Here is a 23,780-nt window from a genome sequence, read left to right as displayed (position 1 = left end):
ATGCACATAATATCCCAATAGTGTAAATGTTTTAGTAGCAAATGTAAGTGGTTTAAAAAAAAATGTGCTCAATTAAAAAAGAGAAACCTAGTTTTGGAAATAATTTCAATGACTCTTGAACTTGTAAAGATTCATTAAAATCCAAGCAACTGCTAGTATTTCTCCTTATTAACATGGAAGTACAAAAAGAATGTTCTGATTAAAGGTCCCATATTTCCCAGAAAAATAAAAGCCCAGAAATTTGCAGACATGATAAAATTTAAATTTCATGCAATTTATAGCCACAAGTATCGTTCGAAGAAGCTGTAGGACAATGACTTTGCCCTTTCCCTAAGATGTGGTCATTCATTTCATGAATGGGAAGTCCATAATTAACAATATTAGATTTTAGGATTTATGACTGGAAATAGTTGACTAGGCTTTTCTTTTCTGAGGAGTAAGATTATAGGGAAAGAACGTTATTAAACATACAATACAAAGTATCTTATTTAGAGATAAATCGCAATGTAAAAGAGACTGTCTTTGATAAATGGCAACACTCATTCAACAGGAAGGAGGCTCTGATAAACCCAGAAACTATCTCTTCCATTTCCCATTCATTCTCATGAAAAATTTCAAAGTCATGATAATTGTAGCAGAAAGTCAGCCTTCAGTCTAAAAGCCACAAAGCTACATCGTGGTTCATCCAAGTCATGGTTAGCAGATTTTTGCTTTATACTTAAGAAAACTCAGACACTTTCAAACAATTGAGATAAAACTTATACTGTGCTTGATTCTATTTTATCACTGTTAATTTTAGTCTGTGCAGATTATGTATGTATGTGTTCATTGAGTTGCTGGATTGGGATCTAGCATTAACCAGCAAGGATCTTCCAACCTTCAGAGTTACTGAATCAAAGAGTAAATTGAGTAACTTGTAGAACTGGCACTTGTAATCGATAGTTTCCATACTAGATGCATGCAGCTCTTATAAATACTAAAAGAGGCATTTTTGCCAAGTCTCAACATGCTTTCTTTATTGTAAATTCCACTAATTTAACCAGTTAATGGAATTTTCTGTAGGGGCACAATTTCATTAAGTTTTACTTACAAAACAACAGTATGCTGTTCTTTTATTTTAAAAAAGAACTCACTGTGTTTAAAATATAAATTGGCAGAAAGTAACTGATAGATCTAATTAGTAAAGCAGGGTCACAGTTTCATAGAGGTGTGTAACGATATGTATGCATTAACCATCAAAAGAAGGGGTCCATCCAACTAATTCTTTTAATACAAACTTGAACATTGTTTGTAAATGCCTCATTTAGAGTAGTGATTAGGGAAAGAGTTTAGAAAAGTCCAAGTAATAAAAATGTATTCAATTACTTGGGAAAGTTAAAAAGCTAATGCAACAATGTTACATCTAGATAAAAAACATTATTCAAAAGCAATTCAAATACCGAAAAGGGTTTCAAATGGAATATTTTATTAACATGGTAGTTGTCTTTGTAACATGTGCACACACACTCGCACACTCAGAATGATCTGCCTGGGGAAAAAAGACTATGCCTAAGGGGAAAATGAAAAATAAAAAATTCCTGTAGGTTTTCATTATTGTAGGCAATTATGTCCACATCACTTACAAAGCTATTGCCAAATCTGTCCAAGGAAGCAGAGTTTGAAAGGGGAGGGGGGAGATTTTGGGATAAATTCCACAGTGGCATAGCAGAGCTCTCAATATGAGAAAGCTGACATAATGTGGACTTTTGCTGTGAATTTTCTCTTTGCAAAATATGGGAAGAAGTTTATCAATGGGCAGAAAATAAGAGAAGGCGGTGTGAAGTAGGCTTTTGCAGTCAATTTTCCTCACAGTATTGTGCAGGGTCAATCAAGAAAATGCTTAGTCTTTCTCTGGAACCAGTTTCAGAACTTTTCCAATTGCAATGGTCTTACCTAGAAATGAAATTAAAAAGAAACAAACAAAAAATACAAACTTTCAGTAGTTAACAGCACGTCTATATATGGTATTAAATACTAACTATCTGGCTTTATCAGCAAAGCTGGTTTAAGGTTAAATAATCTTATTAAGCAGGTCTTATTTGGGGGGCTGGAAAAGAGATAGGTTTTCACTATCCTTGGATAAACAAAATGTGGCCTATCCACACAATGGAGTATCATTGAGCAATAAAAATAAATTATAGTACATGTATCAACATGGCTGAACCTCAAAACCCTGCTAAGTTTAATAAAAGGACCACATATTTATGATTCTTTCATGGAAATCCAAAAAAGACAAACATAAAAGATAGATCAGTGGTTGTCTAGGGCTAAAGGGTAGGAATAAGGGGGGCTTAAGGCTTCTTTTTAGGTGTTCTAAGTGTACTAAAACTAGAATGTGATAATGGTCATACAACTCTGTAAGAACACTAAATCCACTAAGTTATGCACTTAAAATTAAAACAGGTCAATTTCATGCAGAAATTATATTTATATTTAAAGCTCTAAGGAAAAAAAAATGCCTATCCTTAGCAGCTGAAAAGATGTAGCCTGCAATCCAATGAAAACATTCTTCCAATAGTATTCCTATGGACTGAAAGAAGGATACAGAACCACTGGGGTATTGTGAAAACTTTAAAAACAAACAAACAAATAAATACCCAAGTTATCTTTTAGGGGGAAAAAAATTTCTAGGATAAAAATCCTTGTTACATTTTTTTTTCTTCTATCTGCCTGATTATCAGGTACTGACTATAAACTAACACAATTACTAAGCTAAGCCAAAATCCAATTTCACTATTGCCAAGATTTTCAAGATAAGAAATTTAAAGTAAAAGAGACACTGTCTTTACTGTTTTCTCTAAAATAAGGTTCAGTGACTGTATTCATCACCCTGGCTTCACATAGTTCTTAACACTTATTAGATATTCAAGTAAGTTTTTGCTGAATGGATTGGAATTACCATGTGAATATTGTATATTTCAACTGGAACATGGAGTTTTATGTAAATTTTTCTAACCTTAAAATAGTTTTATCTAAGTGCTGAAGGTGACCTCAAACTCCTTAAACTTGTGATCCTCCTGCCTCAGCCTCCCAAATTGCTGGGATTACAGAAGTGTACCACCATGCCCAGCTAAATCTGTTTTCACATCAAAGAATTTCATGAACCTGAAAGGAAAATTACAACTGTTCTTTATCACTCAGAGGTTGACAGAAATGGATGCACACAAAAGGAGATCAGTATCACACCTCTGGAAAACTATGTATTTTTTTAAAAAAGAAAAAACCATGAATACGCCTGTATTTTATTTTCTTTTTTTTTTTTTCTGGGGATGGCCTTGTGCATGTGACGCAAGCACTCTACCAACTGAGCTGTATCCCTAACCCGCCTGTATTTTCATTTAGTAATGCCCTTCAATAGATGAATGGATTAAAAAATATGGCATTTATTCACAATGGAATATTACTCAGCACTAAAAAATAACAAAATCATGGCATTTGCAGGCAAATGGATGGCATTAGAGCAGATTATGCTAAGTGAAGTTAGCCAATCCCTAAAAAACAAATGCTGAATGTCTTCTTTGATATAAGGGGGGTAACTGAAAATGGGATAGGGAGGAAGAGCATGAGAAGAAGACTACCATTAAATAGGGAAGAGAGGTGGGAGGGAAAAAGAGGGAGAAGGGGAGTTGCACGGAAGATGGAAGGAGAACCTCACTGTTATGCAGAATACATATATGATGTGATGAGAAAAAGAAAAAAAAAAAGTGTGTCACATTAGATTGGATAGAGAGAGAAAGGATGGGAGAGGAGGGGAGGAATAAGGGGGATAGGAAGGGCACCAGAATAGACAATATGATTGATGTATGTACATTCCATGTATGTATTATATGTCAAAATACATTCTGCTGTCCTGTATGACTAAAAAAAATAAAAATAAATCGTATGGTTAAAAAAAAAAAAAAAAAAGAAATCATTTAGTAAATTTAATTACCTTAAAAACCCTCTAATAACAAAATATCAAAATTAAAGGTCTTACTTCATATACAGTATGGTCAATTCTGTTTGTTGTTCAATATATTCAACTCAACATTTATTCGACAAATATTATGGAACATAAATCTGTATTTCCTTTGAACCTGTTGCAATGTGGACTTTGCTAGGCATCCTAGAAATCAACTTAGCAGGACTTACCCTCATCTCTTAAAGTAAAACGACCCATTTGAGGGAAGTCTTTAAAGGTCTCAAGGCAGATGGTTCCTGCTGTCCTTAAGCGGGCGATGCATACTTGATCTTGTTTCACAAAACGGGGTCGAGTCTTACTTTTTTCCCCTGATTTTTTGTCTACCAAGCAGATTAAGGCCTATCCAAGAAAAGATAAGAAAATCAGAAAAACGCCAAATATAAGCAACTTTTAGGAGTACAAATAAAAATGTATCATAATTGCCCATTAGAAACTTTTAAGATAAAACAATCTCTTTTTTCTTTTTTGGTACCAGGGATCAAAACAGGGGTGCTTAACCACTGAGTCACATCCCAGCCCTTTTTATTTTGACTCAGTCCACTAAGTTGCTGAGGCTGTCCTCAAAATCATGATCCTCCTGCCTTAACCTCCCAAGCTGCTAGGATTATAGGCTTGCACCACAACACCTAGCAAGATAATAAATCAAAACAAGTCAGTAAATAAACAAACCAATTAGTTTAAAATAAACTCACTGTTATTTCGACTTCCTCAATACAGGTATGAATATGCAGCACCGCATTATACCCTGGGCAGATGATGGATTTGTGCTCTATAATCACTATCTGCCAAATAAGGAAAAGATGAATTCTTTCTTATTAACCTTGTTCACAAGGTGAGTTAGATTGCCTAATTTCAAAGCATGAATTTCAGTATCCTATTCTACTAAAAATGGCAAGTGCCTGGTAAACTTTAATCATTACCACCACTCACAAGCTACCTAGATGTGAACTTGCCGTAACTTTACCCACTTCTCAATAACCAACATCCACTAAAAGTAAACAACCTTATATATCTGACATCAAATCTAACCTGATTAGTCATCATACTTTATTAATAGTATTCAAAACTTCTGTTAACCACACCAACTATTCAATGTCATTCTCCAGGGAGCTCAGGTTGCTACTGACATGGAGAAAATGTGTGTGTGATTCATATCTGCTAAGTTATTTGCTATGAATGAGCAGACAAACCACAACTTCCAAGGCAACTGAGCTCTAGTCAAAGTGAATGACACTAAACAAAATGTAAGTAATGATAAATCACTACTAGTATCTGTTTTACAAAGTGAATATTAGTTACATTTTGATCAATTGATCAAAAATAGGCATTCACAAAAAATAGTCCCTACTCAATAAGTACTTGTATCATCTTGAAGACTGAGATATACATCATAATGGTGATATATAAATGGCTCCTACTATAAATTTTCCTAATATTGGTTAAGTGGCATGTCACAAATATTCAAGACAAAAGACACTAAAATTCTAATTAACTTCTCTTTCTCTTCTTAACATCACTACAACAACTATAATAAGTAATCTACCTGGGCATCAAACGTGCGTCCAGAATGACAAAGGTTATTAGGATCACAAAGTATGAATCCTGGAAGAATCTCTTCTTCTTCGATTCCTTTGAGTCTGATTTTGAGGTTTTCACCTGGTGCTACAGAATCTGTTTCTACATCATCAGAAAGTATTCCAAGAACTTCCACGTTGTGCTTTAAGATAAATCAAGAAAGGTTTTATGACATTCACTGCATTGTAGACCACAAGAATGCCAATTTCACCTCATGATCGCCACATTAATGTATATTCATTAAATATACCATGCATCCTAATCTTGCAGCAAAGACAGTAAATATGATATCTCATTCTAGATGTACAGCTGCCAGTGAAAGTTTTTCCGTCTTCAATAATAGGGATTGATCCTAGGGCCTCAAAATGCTAGGCAAGCCCTTTACCACTGAACTACCCTACTCTCTAACCTGTGATCTTCTAAATATCACATTCTAATATTTTCAAGTAGAACAGAGTACAAACTAGCATTTTTTTTTTTCACTTTTTTAAAACCAAAACACGAAATTTAATATCTAACTTTTGACTTTATGGATGTAAAATTTTATTCCTGGGGCATTCTAGGACTTAATAGATCTATCTTCCATGACCTAACAACTACAAAATACCTGAAGTGTGTACCTGTTTGCCTAATCAGTGAGTTAATCCCTGATGGAATTAACTAAAGTGGCAGGGTGTGACTGGAGGAGGTGGGAATTAAGAGTGTGGCTTTAGTGCATACATCTGTATCTGGCAAGTAGAGTCTGTGCTTCCTGATCACCCTGAAGTGAGCTGTTTCTCTCTACTACCCTCCCACCATGATGTTCCCCCTCACCCTCAAGCCCTGAGGAATGGAGCCGGCCTTCTATGGACTAAAATCTCTCAAACTGTGAGCCCTCAAATAAACTCTTCCTTGGTGGTGCTGGGGACTGAACCCAGGGCCTTGTGTGTGTGAGGCGAGCACTCTACCTACTGAGCTATATCCCAGCCCCCTGTCCTATAACTGTGCTGGTTGAGTCCTTTAGTCATCACAGCAGCAAAAAAGCTGATTAAAACAGTACTTCTCGAAAGTTACTGCTGCAACAACTAAGCTTGAAAAGCACATAACTGTTTAATGAATATAGGATTTCCTTTTGGGAAAGGAACTAGACAGTAATGGTAGTTGTTGCACAATATTCTTAATATACTGTTACTGGTGATAAATTTTATGTGTTCCCCTGACTTTTGTGATAGTGCTACAGACCAAATTGAGCAAAAACTCAAATCAACAATTATTTTCTTTCAGTGTCAGCCTGGAGTTGCAGTGATGATCATGTTAGGAAATGTAGGCTTAAAATAGAAACCCTAAAGTACAATTTGTAAGGTGCCAATGATACTTAAACTTGGGCAATGGATAGACACCTTTTCTAATTCACAGACCCTGGAATGAGCATGGTAAAAAGAAAATCTTCAATTAAATCTATTAAAAATCTCTATTTGGGGGGCCGTTGCTCAGCGGAAGAGCACTTGGCACCTGTGAGGCGCTGGGTTCGATGGTGCAATAAAATAAAGGTATTGTCCAACTACAATTGAAAAATAAATATTAAAAAAAAATCTCTATTTGGAAGTTCTGATGATTCAAGTCAATATTCCCACCCAAGCAATATCTCTGAAGGTGTTACAGAAGCCCTCTCTCTTGAAAACAGTTAGTGTTTTAGCAACAGGTCATCTGCAAATATCAGATGAGCCGTCAGAAATATTTAATAATATTTCATAGTGATATTGCCATGTTTTAATGAAACATCAACAGAAAAAAATTTACAATAAGGTAGGAGGAATTAAAAAAAAAAAAAAACCCATTTAGGATAAAGGCAAATTCTCTGGTCAAAACAAATTAAGATTGGAGATATTATTTTATAATATTTAAAACGAGAAAGCTTACTAGATCATAATTAAACCTGTTTTCTTCCTTGGCTTCCTCAATGTTAAGGAAGTCACTTAAGTGCACAAATCTCTATTTACTTGCCTATAAAGACAGTAGCGATGATGGTCTTCATGGGGCACTTCATGCTATATCTTTTAGCTCTAACATGTTAATACTGAACCCTCCATTTCTCAAATGAATAACAGAAATACCTTTCTAAATAGTTTTTCTACAAGTTTACACTTGGCATTGGTAAGACATAATCATTATTTTAAAGTTAAGTTTGAAAATGATTGGGTTATAGTTTTAGCCTAATCAGTGAGTTAATCCCTGATGGAATTAACTAAAGTGGTAGGGTGTGACTGGAGGAGGTGGGAATTAAGGGTGTGGCTTTAGTGTATATTGTATCTGGCAAGTAGAGTCTGTGAGATGCTTCTTTCTGCCACCCTCTCCCACCATGATGTTCCGCCTCCTTGCTAACATTTTCAATAGAAAATCTAAACAGCAAAGAGCATTACTAACTCTTACCTTATTTGGCATCATCACAAGTTGCTGGCCTTTACAAATAGATCCTGATTCCAGCTTTCCCAGGACCACAGTGCCCATATCCTGTTCAAATAAAATAATAAAATTAAAAATCATGTTTCAGACCTTTATTGCCGCTCTACAGCAGTTGACAAGCTCAAAGTGAAATTCTATAGTACTTTCTTATAAAATCATTAGCTTAAAGTAGAATGGTATTGTGTGCACGTACAAATATGTAACCAGGAATTCCACTATTATGTGTAATTAAAAATGCACCAATAATAAAGGAGTAGAATGTTTAGGATTATCCTTAAACATGGGGAGGGGGACAAATGCTCCGTAATAACTGTGTCATAAGCATATGTATGATTATATTAATTATTAAGTATGCTTAAAATTTAAAAGCGAAGATGGTGCAGAAGACAGCAAATATCATTAAGAGGGAAGATATGAATTGTTTGTACAATTTCAGGTTCTCCTGATCTAAGCCTGTTTCCTCTTGTATAAATTTGGAAAACAATAGTTGTTCAAGAACATTAGAATGGAAGACAGAACCTGAGAGCGATATATTAAATGAAATAAGCCAAATTCAGAAAGTCAAAGTCATGTTTTCTCTCATGTGGAAACTAGAGAGACAAAAGGGGGTGGGGCAGATCTAGGAGAGTAGAGGAAGGGGACCAGGGAGAAGGAGGATGGAAGGGAAATGGGAGGTACTGGTGAACAAAATTGACAAAATCACATTGTTACTGTAAAACTTTTAAAAATTAAGGTTGTGGGCTAGGGATATAGCTCAGTTGGTAGAGTGCTAGCCTTACATGCAAAAGGCCTTGGATTCAATCCCCAGCTTATTTATTTTAACAAGTAAAAACAGAAAAACAAAAAGCCAAACCAAAGACTAACACCTGGATTGGTGAGGCTATGATAAAACTAGCACTCATATGCTGCTAGTGATATTATAAATTAACATGATATTTTCACAAGGCTGTGTATCAATATCCATCAACTTTAACGTGGGAATACTTTAAGCCCATCTGTGATGAATTTATTGCTAAGAAGTGATCACTGACCAGGCATGGTGGTGCATACCTATAATCCCAGTGAACTGGGCCCAAGGCAGGAAGATTGCAAGTTCAAGACTAGCTTCAGAAACTTAGTGAGGCCCTGTCTCAAAACAAATCATGGTCTACATACATAATATATATGGTATACCATATGTACCATGAAAAAAAGATATTATATCATTAATAAGATTGTTTCCTAATTAGAAATAAACACGAAACAATGATTCTGCCTCCCACAAAATCCAATTTCTTTAAATTTTGGGTACCTTGTACTTATCCACAATTGGCAGCCTGATTGGTCCATCAACTGATCTATTGAAGTTTGGCAAATTATCCAGATATGGAATAAATGGTAATCCACTGAGAATAAAACAATACCCATTAGAGAAAAGTCAACATAAATACAAAAATTTTAAGAAGTTACACAAATGTACTCAACTTGGCTGTAATATTTCCATTCTACCCATGACTCTTCTAATTCAATTTATTATGTTATCATACTCCCCAGAACACTACAATAAACTTTCTCTTTTATTTGAATTGGAAGATTTAACATTGTGTAGCTGCCTTTTTTTTTGCAGAAATTACAAGCTGATCCTAACATTCATATGGGAAATTTAATGAGCTTGGAATAGCCAAAACAATCTAGAAAATACCAAGATTGAAGACATACACTTCCTGATTTAAAACATCAGAAGTACAGTAAGCTAGATTATGTGGTACTAGAAGAGAACTGAAATCCAGAAATAACCTCTGAAGGCCATTTGATTTTCATTGATCCAATTCAGTGAAGAATCATGTTTTCAACAAATTGTGCCTGAACAGCTGGACATCCATATGCAAAAGCAAAAATTTAGATACAGACCTTCAACTTACACTTCTCATAAAAGTGAACTATAACACATTTAGAAGAAAATATTTTTGTGACCTTGGGTCAGGCAATGTTTTCTTAGATATAACACCAAAAGAACGATCAACCAAAGGGGGGAGAAAAAATAAAAAGATAAACTGGACCTTATCATCAGTAAAACATTGTGTGCTTCAAAGGATACCAAGTGAAAAAAGAGGGCTGGGGATAGAGCTCAGTGGGTAATAATGGAAAGCCTTGGGTTCAATCCACAGCATGCACGTGCATACGCACATGGAAACCATGTGTAAGATGCATGAAAATACTTTCTAATCATGTATTTGATAAGGGAATTTGTATCCAAATACAACCCAATTAAAAATGGGCAGTGGTTCCTAGTATTTTTAAAGTCAAGGGTATAGCCATACTTAAAACAAATTTTTTTGATAGGTATAGATGGACAGAATGCCTTTATTTGCTTATTTTCATGCAGTGCTAAGGATTGAACCCAGTGCCTCACATGTGCTAGGCAAATGCTCTGCCACTGAGCCCCAGCCCCAGCCCATATTTGCTTAAAGTTACTTATTAAGAGACACACACACATATTTTGGGTACTGAGGATTGAGCTCAGGGGCACTTGACCACTGAGCCATATCCCCAGCCCCATTTTTAGAAACAGGGTCTCACTGAGTTGTTTAGCATCTTGCAATCCTCCTGCCTCAGCCTCCCAAGCCACTGGGATTACAGGTGTGTGCCACCTTGCCCAGCTAAGACATAGTTAAAAAAAAGAAATAAAAGGTTACTTACTTGTACCAAGGACAGAAATCTGATTGCTCTTTGAGATTTGCTCCAGTCAGTCCTGAGCAGGGCATAAAGTGAATGTCTTTTTTGGGATTGAAGCCAACTTTTTTCAAAAATGGCACTAGTTTCTCTTTACATTCTTCATATCTATGAATATTTATAAATAATTCAATTATAAGGTCAACCAATGAACTCTAGGGAAATATGCATAGAGTAGCAAAACCATGTTTTATTTTACCAACATATCTATTAAAAGACCAGAAAGACATCTACACTTACCTCTCATTGCTCCAATTTACTGTTGGATCATCCATCTTATTAATAAGCACAATTAAGTGTTTTACACCTGCCGTCTTTGCCAACATTGCATGCTCTCTCGTCTGTCCTCCTTTTTCAAAGCCAGTTTCAAACTCTCCTTTCCTGGCTGAGATGACCTATTCCAAGAAGTTAAGGAATTTATTCTTACACATTGACAGACTTTTCAAGCAGTAAAACATCTTTCATTTATATCAGAAATAAGATGATAGAAGAAAGTTACAATGTACGTGCTTTTGAATGTTGCTTCAGATTTGAGTGGTTAGGTCTGGGGGTGTAGCTCAGTGGTAGAGTGGGCACTTAATGTGCTTGCTTATTATTTATTTATTAGTTTTCGGCAGACAATATCTTTGTTTGTATGTGGTGCTGAGGATTGAACCCGGGCTGCACGCTTGCCAGGCGAGCGCGCTACCGCTTGAGCCACATCCCCAGCCCCTTAATGTGCTTATTAGCATGTAGAAGATCCCAGGTTCCACTCACCGCACATTTTTTTTTAAATCAAATCATATGATTTAGGACATTTCACAGGAAAATGTCAGATTTGAGGAATGACTAAAGGCCTTAAAAAACGAGTGGTTTACTATTCATTGCTAGAAGGTTAAACATTTATTAGACACTAAGCTCTGACACATTTATAGATAATAGTGATAGGAGAGAAAGTTTAAAATGTATTTTCAGAAGTAAATTATAAAGATTTATTGGGCATATTAGTGCAACAAAAATGAAAATTGTCACCATGTGTACGACATCATAGCTCAGTGTAAGCTACATTCTAACTTCTGAAAGGTGAATTTGGACATTTATGTGAAGCTATAAATTGGGTTGCTAACAAATACACAGATGGAAATGTCTTTCTTACCAGCACAGCCAGATCAGCCTGAGAGGCACCACCAATCATATTTGGGACAAAACTCTTGTGGCCAGGGGCATCTAGAATTGTGAAATGCTTCTTTTCTGTTTCAAAATAGGCTCGACCCACTTCTACTGTTTTACCTTTGTCCCGTTCTTCCTGATTTGTGTCTAAGGCCCAAGATAAGTACCTTGAAAAAAAACAAATTAAATAATAATAGAACATGAGATTCTTTTAAAAGACATTCTTCTCTCGTCCACCGCTGCCGCCTCCTTCTTCTGCCGCTCCTGGAGCTGCTTGTGTGCTCGTTCGGTGCGGACCTGGTACCTCTTTTATGAAGCGGCAGCTGAGGTGACTCTGGCGCTCACCATGGCCGACGAAAAGCCCAAGGAAGGAGTCAAGACTGAGAACAACGATCATATTAACTTGAAGGTGGCGGGGCAGGATGGTTCTGTGGTGCAGTTTAAGATTAAGCACTTAGTAAACTAATGAAGGCATATTGTGAATGACAGGGTTTGTCGATGAGGCAGATCAGATTCCGAATTGACAGGCAGCCAATTAATGAAACAGACACCTGCACAGTTGGAAATGGAGGATGAAGACACAATTGATGTGTTCCAGCAGCAGACAGGAGGTGTCTACTGAAAAGGGAACCTGCTACTTTACTCCAGAACTCTGTTCTTACAGAATACATTCTCAATTAGAAAACTGCAATTTGGTTCCACCACATCCTGACTACTACAGTATAGTTTTCTTTATTCTTTCATTTTCCCCTTCCCCATTCCTTTATTGTACATAAAGTAACTGGTGTATGTGCACAAGCATATTGCTTTTTTTTTTTTTAAAACTAAATGGCCAATGATATGTTTTGATTGACATCAAATGGAGATGGGATGGGGAAAAATACTGGTTCTGTGAAAATATCCCCTTTCTCCATTAGTGGCATGCTCATTCAGCTCTTATCTTTATATTCCAGTAAGTTATTTTGCTCTCACTGTTTTAACAAAAAACAACAACAACAACAAAAAACTGAACATAAAAATCCTTGCATACCTTGTTCGATTGGAGAATTTTAATGTTTTTCATTTATCATTGTAAAACCAAGGACAATTTTATAACTTTTTTGTACGTAGTTGTTAATTGTAGGGCAATCTGTCTTTAAGTAGGGGTAAATTACTCTTAAAAAAGATTCCTAGATAGTTTTCCCTTCAAGTCAAGCATCTTGTTGTTTAAATAAACTTCTTGTTTAAAAAAAAAAAGGACATTCTTCTACCATGAAAAGTAAATAACGACATCTTGCTTTGTGTCCATCATACAACTAAGTCATAAACAGGGCTGGTAAAATATAAAAATTAGAAGAATAAAATGTGGCGGGTACAGTGGCGCATTTCTGTAACACCAGTTTCTTGAGAGGCTGGAGCAAGAGGATCATAAATTCAAAGCCAGTCTCTGCAACTTAGTGGGATATAACGCAGAGGTGGAGCACTTGCTTTTTTAGTAAGCATGAGGTCTTGAATTCAATTCCTAATGGCAGGAAGAGGTGGAGAAGGGGAAGCACACTAGTACCACTCAAAGAGTTTTTATATATACCTACAATTATATATTCCATAAGCAAATGTTATTTATGAAAATAAGAATATAAGCTAATAACACACATAGAAAGGTACTTAGTACCAATGCCAGTATCATTGTGAGTGCTGCAAGAATGACCTCCTTTATATTCACATTACAATTACATAGTACGAAGTACAAGTCATGAGTGTAAAAAGTAAGGATATATTTCAAAAGTAAAGACCACCAACCAATCATGTGGGAGCACTGGTTACTTGCTGAAAATTATTTCAATATTACTTTGCTGTGTAAAAATTATATAAATAGGGTTGGCAGTATAGCTCTGTGGTAATTGCTTAGCTGGCATGCTTGAGGCCCTGAGTTCATTCCCCAGTACCATTAAAAATAAAAACAAATCAACCCCTTCTCTCACGACTAAAAGGCAACCACTGTTATTATTTTTCCCACGTTTTTCTTTCCAGTATTTATTTACATTATGACCATATAATAGCCTAAGAACAATAATGTTTTCTGCTTTCTCCCAAATGCCACTATAAATTCCTATTCCTACATATTATAAAGTCTGTAAATGTAATTTGTTGGTGGTTATATGATGTCCCAACTGAATGGACGATTGACAATTTATTCAATAAGTGTCCTATTACTAGAGGTTTGGATGATTTCTAAATTTTCTGTGTAAGCTACAGTCACCAGGAATAGATGTACTGTGTATTATGAGGTGAAGGGAAATATTACAAAACCATTACGTGGGCAGCATTTCCTTAAGTGATTTATAGCATCACAAAAGTTTACCAGGTTTCTCTGTTTTTTTCTTTAGCTTCTCTTTCATATTTTTCAAGTGTCCTTTTGTCAACCATTCCAGTCAAATACCTGAAAATGATTAGAGAAAGAAAGAAGTGAACAATTACTCTGTAAAAATAACAAAAACTTTAAATCCCTTGAGAGGCATTATCTCCAGAAATCAAAAGTTTTTTTTTTTTTTTAAAGAGAGAGAGAGAGAGAGAGAGAGCGCAGCGCGCGCGAGAGAGAATTTTCTTTAATATTTATTTTTTAGTTTTCGACAGACACAACATCTTTGTTTGTTATGTGGTGCTGAGGATCGAACCCGGGCTGCACACATGCCAGGCGAGCACGCTACCACTTGAGCCACATCCTCAACCCCTCAAGTTTGTTTTTTAAAAATATTATTTTTTTTGCAGTTGTACACAAAAACTTTATTTATTTATTTGTTTATACGAGGCGAGCACTCTACCAATGAGCCATAACCCCAGCCCCACAGAAAACAAGTTTTTAAAGTAAATGTGCCACTGGTGATGATAAAATCATGGAAAGTGGAAAAACTTTATAGAGGAGAATACTGGCAAACACCACCTTAACCAATCCTGGCTAATGTCACCAGTACTACATAAAACATATTGAATAAATAAAATACGATTTTGGATACCATGGATCTTTTATAGGATGCACTGAGAAAAGCACAACATATTTTTAATGATATTCTTGCCCCAAATGTAAAACCTTGATAGAATTGTGAGAAAACAGCAGTCAAATCTAATTGAAGAATAGTCTATGAAATAAATGAATAGTGCTCCTAAAATTATCTAAGGTTATAAAGCATAGGACTGAGAAGATGTCATATGTTGAAAACTAAGAAGATCTAAGAATTAAGTTCATTGTGGAATTGCAGAAAAACTCATAAAAGATCTGTTGTCTAAGTTAATAGTATTATACTAATGTTAATTTTCTAGTTTTGATGAGCTATGGTTATATAGAATGTTTGTATTAGGGATGGCTCAATGAAGGGTCTGTGGAACTCTGTACTGTTTCGTGACCTTTCTGTAAGTCTAACAATTTCCAGAATGAAAATTTTTTAGAAAAGTAAATGTAGGGTTGGGGGTGTAGCTCAGTGACAGAGTGCTTGTCAAGTATGTATAAGGCTCTGGGTTCTATTCCTAACACTGGAAAACTACAACAGAACAAAGTAAATATAAACACTATAAAAAAAAAAAATTCAACAATGTTATCCAAATACCTGTCAAAGTGACACTATAATTTTAAAATAGTTCCTTGGTAATGCCTACTTCCCTCCATTCACTGTAAATCAAAGCCTTCCAGTTCCTAGCTTTCCCCTTTTTGTGTTCTCAGTGACAGTACAGTGTCCTGAATGTAGGAACCTCTGAAATGCCACCCAAAATTACATCCTACCAACAAACATTATATATTCTCCTGACACATTATCAAATAGGCATGCCACTTCCATCTATGTATGAGCTTTAGTCAAGGATGCCTGTTTTAAGCAAATTTCCAGACACTAGTGAGTAGTAATTGGCAAGATTATCAATTAAGATTATTGAACTAGGCAAACCATGTTATGCTCTCTAGCTCTTTTGATGACCTAGTTTAGAAGAAATGGGGTTAATACAGAGGGAATTAAAAAAATTTAGGGTCTTTTAATTATAAAGATCTACCAAAATTAAATACTTTATATTAAAGGCCAGCCATGGGGTTTTCATACCTAAATAGCTTCTATAATATGATTTACGTAATCTTAAAATGCTACCCAGACTACCTGCTTTTGATTAAATCCACATAAATTTAAGGAGCCGATGAATGAAGAAAATAGTTCTCTCATTCACCAGATTTAAGAACTGGTGGGGCTGGAGACAAGAACTCAATGTTCGGTGCTTCCTAACATGCATAAGGCCCTGAGTTCAATCCCTAGCACCAAAAGAAGGAAAGGAAAAAAGAAAAAAGAACTAGCTTTCATCATTCCCAAGTAAATTACAAAATCTCCTCAACTTAAAGTAAGGTTATGCCGTACCCCAATGTAAACTGAAAATACATTTAAAACATCTAACCTATTGAGTATCATTGCTTAGCCTACCTTACCTTAACATGCTCAGAACATTTGCATTAGCTTTAACCTAGGAAAAATATTCCCCTAACAAAGTATTTTATAACAAAGTGTTAAATATCTCATGTATTCCAATAAAAGGGCATTTTGTCAACAGATAGGAGGTAAAAAGGCATAATCATTATATCCAGAAATGCTGGTGTCAGAAAACTGTAGAGTACAGGTTGTTTAACCTAGTGGTTACTGACTGGAAGTTGCAGTTTGCTGTGTCTGCCCAGCATCACTGGAGTACCATTCCACACTAGAAAAACAAAATTCAAAGTAGTTTTTCTATTGAATCACTATTGCTTTTGTACCACTTTAAGTCAGGGACCATATTCAAAGCATACTAAGATTACCTGTGATCTAGGGTTTTGTATTAGTTTCTATTAAAAAAAAAAAAATCTAGGCCTGGCACAGTAGCATAAGCCTATAATCCCAGTGGCTCAGGAGGCTGAGGCAGGAGGATCTTGAGTTCAAAGCCAGCCTCGGCAAAAGTGAGGTGCTAAGCAACTCAGTGAGACTCTGTCTCTAAATAAAATACAAAATGGGGCTGGGAATGTGGCTCAGTGGTTGAGTGCACCCGAGTTCAAACCCCAAAAACAAACAAAACTAAAAAGAAATGTATTTAATTAATGTCTACTGAGCGTCTGATGGTGATTAAGATACTAACACTGAGCACACTGCAAAAAATCACTAAACATCATCAGCCTTCCCTACAGGTGATTTTTATTGTCTTCTTAACTTGAGGTTTATAATGCCTGAAATTCACTTAATTAATTTTATTATTTAACAAAAGATAGACTTACATTATTTGTCCTCCAATGGTTGACTTGCCAGCATCTAAAAGTAATATCAACAACATGCAGCAACAGGTTAAAAAACAGCAACCAACTGCTACATATGCAAACACAACCACAGCAGCTATTTTTCAGCATCTGTAATTAAGTCTTGTAAAAGCAAGTAAAGTACAACAGATAGGATATGGGGCATAAAGCCTAGTTACCTTCTCCTTTGGAAAGTGAGGCTGCCAAGTCTCCCTACAGCACCATAATGGCTCAGACATGCTTTACTGATAAAAAGAACTTCTGAACAAATTGTTCTCCTATGTCCAGCTAGTAGCCCAGCAGCAACAGAATAAATATACTTCCCCAAGGAAAGCCTGAGAGGACTGCAATAAAAGCTAAAAAAACTGTGAACTAATAGCCTTCCTTTCACTATATATATATTTAGTTATAGTTGGACACAACACCTTTGTCTTATTTGTTTATTTTTATGTGGTGCTGAGGATGGAACCCAGGGCCTCACCCATGCTAGGCAAGTGCTCTGCCACTGAGCCACAGCCCCAGCCCTTCCTTTCACTTTTTAACAAATGGGAGAGGTGCTCCTTTACAAATTTCAAAATTTTGCCTTCTAAAAAAGAAGTTTGGTGTATGACACCAAGAAGAAGGCAGAAGGTGGTGTGGTGGCACACACCTGTTATCCTATCTATTCCGGAGGTTGAGGCAGGAGGATCCCATGTTGGAGGTCAGCCTGGGCAACTCAGTGAAACCCTGTTTCAAAATAATATTTTTATAGAAGGGCAAGTCTATAGTTCAGTTTAGAGAGCTTGTCTATCATGTCCTAGGTTCAATCCTCATTATTACTACAATAAATAAATAAATAAGCAAGCAAAGATAGAAGAAAAATAGCACAGAATTCTTTATTTTCTTCTCCCAATTCTGGGTACAGGTCAGATAATCAGAGACTATCTGAATAAATAGGGTTTTGTTTGTTTTGCTAAAGCAGCAACCTGGCAAATCACCACAAATTACTCCAAATTGTTAATTTCTTAATTCACAAATTAAACTACCAAGTATCAAGGTCAAGGTCAACCCTATTAAAATTTAAAGTTCACACACAAAAATATTTTTTTTAGAATATTAATCAACAGATGTCACAGTATGTCAAGTCATCAGTGGTCTACAGACTACATTACACACAAAAATACTGAAGTTTACTTTCTTCCACTTCCATGCCATTACCAAGTTGTTCATCTGCCCAAACTTCAAAATAAATAGAAGCTCACTAAGTATCTTAAAGCAGCTAAGTAAGATGTCTTATGCTCTGATGAATCCAATACTTCTGGTCATTTCTTATAAATGCCATAGCTGCAACTTACCTACATGCCCAATGAATACTACATTTACATGTTCTTTTTTGGGAGCACCTGGTGGTGCAACCACAGATTTAGGTTTTGGTATTTCCTCTTCCTCCTCCATCATTTCTTGGGCACTTTCCTCTGGTGGCCTTCCATCTCCACCCCCTGGCTCTGCTTCACTTATTTCTTCTTTGTGCTCCCATGATTCTTCTGGGGACATTTCTGTCTCTCCATTTTCTACTGAAGTAAGACATTTTAAATCAGTATTCTGAAAAAGACTTAGCCATACTTTAAAATACACATGCTTTAAAACCAGTGGAACTTTGCAATGTAAATTCCATTTCCTAATGTCTAGTAACACATAAGTAGGAAAATCTCTTTCACAACAGAAATGGGTAATAGCTTTCAAGTTAGCCTCACTCTGATAACAAAGAGCTCTGACTCAAAGACCATGAGAGACTGCTGTTATTAGCAGAGCTTCATTTTTTATGGACAAACCAAAGAGCTAACATTCCCAACAGCTTAGTTATTCCAGTGTCAAGACAACCTGACAGTGGGATAAAAGGAAAAGTGTGAAAGGATTTAGGATATAGTTTCTTTTTCCTTTTTAAGTAATAAAACTTTGGCATGAACTTTAATAATCACCTTGGGAACATGAAACCCTTAAGAGTAATAAAGTTATATAAAGGAGGAAAAATTTTCACAAAGTAAATAGAATAACACAACTATTGAAATTGTCTCTAGCATTTTTCCACTCAACTATTTGTGATCACTCAATTTATCAAGGAAGCACTATGCCTGATAAGTTCTCCTTTCTAAATCCTAATAGCAAAGACTCAATAATATGCCTTAAGTTGCAGACATTACAATAATTGGAACACTTACATTTAAACCTTAAATCTGGACAGTGAAAGTTTCATATTACTGTATTAATATGGTCAGAAATTGTCTTACCAACAGGTTCTGAAAGTTCCATGCTAACAGATGAATTTGAACCTAGACAAGAGATTGAGATATAATACATATTTATAAAAGAATATCTAGTTTTACACACCACAATTTAATGTTTTCCATTATAAAAAATTACCTTCACACAAGGACTGTTCCTCTTGAGAGGGTTCCACAGGTGCTGTTTAATAGAAATAAGTTATATTTAAAATTAAGGTCTCAACATTGTTTTACTTATTTTTTTTGGGATGGGGTGGGGTTAATGGGAATTGAACCCAGGGGTACTTAATCACTGAGCCACATCCCCCCCCTTTTTTTTTTGAGAGAGAGAGAGAGAGAACTTTTTAATATTTATTTTTTAGTTTTCAGTGGACACAACATCTTTATTTTTTATTTTTATGTGGTGCTGAGGATTGAACCCAGCGCCCCGTGTAAGCCAGGTGAGCGCGTTACCGCTTAAGCCACATCCCCAGGCCCCCAGCCCTTTTAAAAATAATTTATCTAGAGACACAGTCTCACCAAGTTGCTCAGTACTCTGCTAAGTTGTCAAGGCTGGTTTTGAACTCCAATCCTCCTGCCTCAGCCTCCTGAGCCACTGGGATTACAGGCGTGCATCACCACGCATGGCAATTGAGATGTATTTATAAAAGTTTGCTTATTCTATTGATTTGCTTTATAATAAAATCTTTCTTTCATAGACAGTGCAAATGTAATGTGTAGTCCAGCCCAGATCAAATTAGTTTGATTTTGTTTAATAAATATACATATACTTCTCTAGATCTCTTGATGGTAACCCTCTAGCTCAAGAAGGCTATAATTAGCCCTGAGCTTACAAACCATATATCTTATCAAGATCCCCTAAATAAATTTGATATCAATAAGATAAATGACATTTGTGCAAAGTCTCTGAAATACATATAGGACCTTAAAATATCTGCAGAAAAGGTGATTCCAATGATGTTAGTTTTGCCCCACATTAGAACTTGAAGATCAAACAGTCCAGTTTCCACAGTTATCTCATACTCCAATGTCAAAGTATTCTTGCCTTAAAGGAAATCTCCAAGATGTAGAAAGACACCCAAAAATTTGAACTATGAACCATACACAGTAAATGATACAGAAATGGTGAAGTTGTAACCTGCAAAACTCATAACTGGAGTGAGGGAAGACCAGTATCACCACTGCAAGAAGTGTGCCCTAAGGACAACTGAATGGTACAAGCAGAGAAAAGGGTAGTGCAGATTCTAGAAGCAACACCTGACAGGAGCCGGAAGACAGGGATTAGCAGGACAGTAGTAGAAATGGGGGGGGGGGGGGGTATCATTTAAACTAAGCTTGTAAGGGGACAGAAATTGTACTTTGGATCAATATACACCTCTTTTTGCTTTTATATTTTAAGAAAAATTTAAGGGTAGGGGAAAACTGCTTCATCATCAGAGAAAGCCAGGCAGTGGTAGGGGCCTACCCTGAGCTGACTCTTGGATTGATATCCTGACTGGTCACTCACAAATTTGTGAGATGCAGATTTTTCACTGGAATTATGAACCACCTACCTGACAGGACCACTGAGAAGATTACACTTTAGGGTCAATTTAAGAACTCTTGGTTTCAACAAGTGTTATTTCCCACTCACTACAAGGAGCCACTCCAGCTCAATTCTATCAATTAACATTGCCCGAGTATCTCTTATGGGCAGACAGGGACACCAAACACTCACAAAACCCACATAAAGGAGGTAGGGGTGAGCTCTGCAATTTACTCTTAACAGCAACTGATTTTTACTAAGTCTTTACGTGCTGATTGCTACATCATTTAATCCCTCATAAAGCTCTATGAAACAGATACTGTAATCACTACCATCTAATACACAGGCACTTGAGAATTAACTGTGATCTTTTCCAAGTTATACAAGTGCCATCTTGCCCTTCCTCAAGTAGCCCCCGCTAAAGATCTGTACAGAAGTAAACCATGCTATCATGTACCAAGTATTTTAAGGCAGGAAAAAACACTGAGACAACGGGTGGGCTTCCTTACCACTTGCCATATCTGGACTTCCCCAAACCAAACTGACCACCTACTTCCGCACATCAGCTCTTAATGCTCTGAAATTAACATATACTATATATGTCTGTAAGGGACTTTTCTGGAAAGCGCCATCTATCATGAGACCATCTCCATGGCTGAATAATGTGGCATAATGAAAATCTGTTCAGTTTTATTTTTCAAAAACACCTTGTGATTTGTTTGTTTTATGACTGTAAAGCCTACAGATGGCAAAAACAGCAGCGAGCACTAAAAACAGTGGAGTGCTTGATATGCATGTGATGATGGAGTTAAAGGTCTTCATTGGAAAGACCTTGCCAAGACATTCAGACCCTCAACCTCACGAACTCAATGGCTATGCTGGTGACACTTCTGAACCAACATCTCTGCAATGAGAAACAAACACTGTAGGATATATAGCAAAATGTTCTTTAAACTTAAACCCTATGTAATTGTACCCAGTCTTCACACATGCACAACCAAGCCTTACTCATTCACTTTGTTCTAGTCTTATCCATAAAGCATCTGATATCCAAATAATGGCAAATAATGAGGTTGGGTTTAGAGTTCTCCTAGGTTCAAGGTCATTTATTTGTTCAGTTAGCAGATGAACATTACGGCCTGGTTTCTATGTTTTGTATATTTGCTGTACAGTTTATCATATTTGTTAGTGAAGTTAGAAACCTTCCTTAGGAATAAAATTATGGCTTCAAATTTTTCAATGCTATCTCCACATTCAGAAATACAACCTTATCAAGTATTTAAATATGGGAACAATTCTAAATGGGAAAGTAGTCAGTGAGCCAATGAATTCAACACCATACTACTAATTAAAAGGATCCTACTAGAGAAAGAAGGTAAATGAACTGGCTCTGATTCTAGGTACATTACCACAAATTCTAAAACAAGAAGTGAAAAGATCTTACCAGAAGACAGCTGGTCAACAATACTGCCTAAGGTTTAACATAGAGGATAATCTGGATCTTAAATGGTTAAATGTAAGCACTGTGAAACACAAAACACAGAAGGGTGTATGATTCCATTTATATGAAAAACTCAGATAGGGTGAATCCATAGATTCAGAAAGCAGACTGCAGCTTCCAGAAGCTGGGAAGAGAGCAGAATGGGAAGTAACTAATGAATACACATTTCCTTTGGGGGTGAAGAAAATGTTTTTGGATCTAGATGGAGGTGATGGTTGTACCACACTGGATGTACTAAATACCACTGAATTGTTTCCTTTAAAAATATTTAATTTTGTTATACGGACTGCACTTCAGTTTTACAGGGTATATAAATTCTCTTTCTTCCCCTAGTATTGGGAATTGAACCCAGGGTTGCTTTACCTCTGAGATATATACACAGCGGTTTTCATTTTTATTTTGAGACAGGGTTTCACCTAGTTGCCAAGGCTGGCCTTAAATTTAAGATCTTCCTGCCTCAGCCTTCTTAGTAGCTGGGATTACAAGCCTGTGCCACCACCACTGGAAATATAAAATTCGTCTCAAAGTTTTATCATGGATGAAGGACTTAAACATGGAGAATCCAAGTTGGCCAGCTCATCAATCCCGCACAAGTTATTCAAGGCTATGTACATGGCAGGTAATGAAAGATATATTTGATTCAAATTACATCTTTTAAACACAAACATATGACTAATTCTTTTTTTAAAATGCTTAATTTAGGGCTGGGGCATACAGCTCAGTGATGCAGTACTTGCTTAGCATGTATGAGGCACTGGGTTCTTTTTTTAGCACCACATACAAATAAATAAAATAAAGGTCCATTGAAACCTAAAAACAAAAAACAAAATGAAACCAAACAAAAAAGCGTAACCTATGTATTTCATATATCAGCAATTTAAATGTTTTTCTGTGTTAAGTATAAAACCAATCTTTAACCCTCTCTATATGCAATAAATGTTTAATGTGGGGCTGGGGTTGTGGCTCAGTGGCAGAGCACTTGCCTAGCATGTGTGAGGCATTGGTTCAAACCTCAGCACCACATAAAAATGAACAGATAAAATAACGGCATTCTGTCCATCCACAACTACAAATAAATAAATAAATAAAAATAAATGTTTAAGGTGGCTATACTAACTAAAATTTCTCAGTCCTGTTAAATGATGGGTTCATTAAAGAAAAAAAAAAAAAAAAGTTTGGTACCAGGAGTTGAACCCAGGGGCACTTAACCACTGAGCCATATCCCCAGTCCTTTTTATTTTGAGACAGGGTCTCATTAAATTGCTTAGAGCCTTGCTAAGTTGCTGAGGTTAGCTTTGAACTTATTATCCTTCTGCCTCAGCCTCCTGAGCCACTAGGATTCACGT

At 36.1% G+C, this 23,780-nt stretch overlaps 1 protein-coding gene, 1 long non-coding RNA gene and 1 pseudogene across 5 annotated transcripts in view; 2 read left to right on the top strand and 1 right to left on the bottom strand.

The window, feature by feature from the left end:
* Nucleotides 1-1,443: 1,443 nt before the first annotated feature.
* Nucleotides 1,444-23,780, bottom strand: part of Gspt1 (G1 to S phase transition 1) — a 30,977-nt gene continuing 8,640 nt past the window's right edge. For 3 of the 4 annotated variants that reach the window (XM_027940491.2, XM_027940488.2, XM_071605470.1), the window contains 14 exons: nucleotides 19,548-19,589; nucleotides 19,415-19,456; nucleotides 18,482-18,700; nucleotides 17,130-17,163; nucleotides 14,220-14,297; nucleotides 11,865-12,045; nucleotides 10,970-11,124; nucleotides 10,697-10,837; nucleotides 9,309-9,402; nucleotides 7,985-8,065; nucleotides 5,544-5,717; nucleotides 4,693-4,782; nucleotides 4,171-4,339; nucleotides 1,444-1,932 (listed from right to left, as the gene is read on the bottom strand). In XM_027940491.2, the coding sequence (XP_027796292.1) occupies nucleotides 1,880-1,932; nucleotides 4,171-4,339; nucleotides 4,693-4,782; nucleotides 5,544-5,717; nucleotides 7,985-8,065; nucleotides 9,309-9,402; nucleotides 10,697-10,837; nucleotides 10,970-11,124; nucleotides 11,865-12,045; nucleotides 14,220-14,297; nucleotides 17,130-17,163; nucleotides 18,482-18,700; nucleotides 19,415-19,436 (1,491 nt within the window). In that variant the 5' untranslated portion in view covers nucleotides 19,437-19,456; nucleotides 19,548-19,589 and the 3' untranslated portion in view covers nucleotides 1,444-1,879. Of the gene's footprint in view, nucleotides 1,933-4,170; nucleotides 4,340-4,692; nucleotides 4,783-5,543; nucleotides 5,718-7,984; nucleotides 8,066-9,308; nucleotides 9,403-10,696; nucleotides 10,838-10,969; nucleotides 11,125-11,864; nucleotides 12,046-14,219; nucleotides 14,298-17,129; nucleotides 17,164-18,481; nucleotides 18,701-19,414; nucleotides 19,457-19,547; nucleotides 19,590-23,780 lie in introns of those variants that run through there. The other variant, XM_027940489.3, reaches the window with a different exon arrangement.
* On the top strand, nucleotides 4,337-23,099 carry LOC139702912 (uncharacterized). Its single transcript, XR_011705455.1, has 2 exons — nucleotides 4,337-4,832; nucleotides 22,843-23,099. It is a non-coding gene; the product is annotated as an uncharacterized lncRNA (long non-coding RNA).
* LOC114096860 (small ubiquitin-related modifier 2 pseudogene) lies at nucleotides 12,095-12,676 on the top strand (annotated as a pseudogene).

This window comes from Marmota flaviventris, chromosome 19 (genome assembly GCF_047511675.1).
Source record: "Marmota flaviventris isolate mMarFla1 chromosome 19, mMarFla1.hap1, whole genome shotgun sequence".
In the NCBI taxonomy this organism is placed as follows: domain Eukaryota; kingdom Metazoa; phylum Chordata; class Mammalia; order Rodentia; family Sciuridae; genus Marmota; species Marmota flaviventris.
Note: the sequence above shows the minus strand (reverse complement) of the source record. Positions and strands in the feature narration are given on the sequence as shown.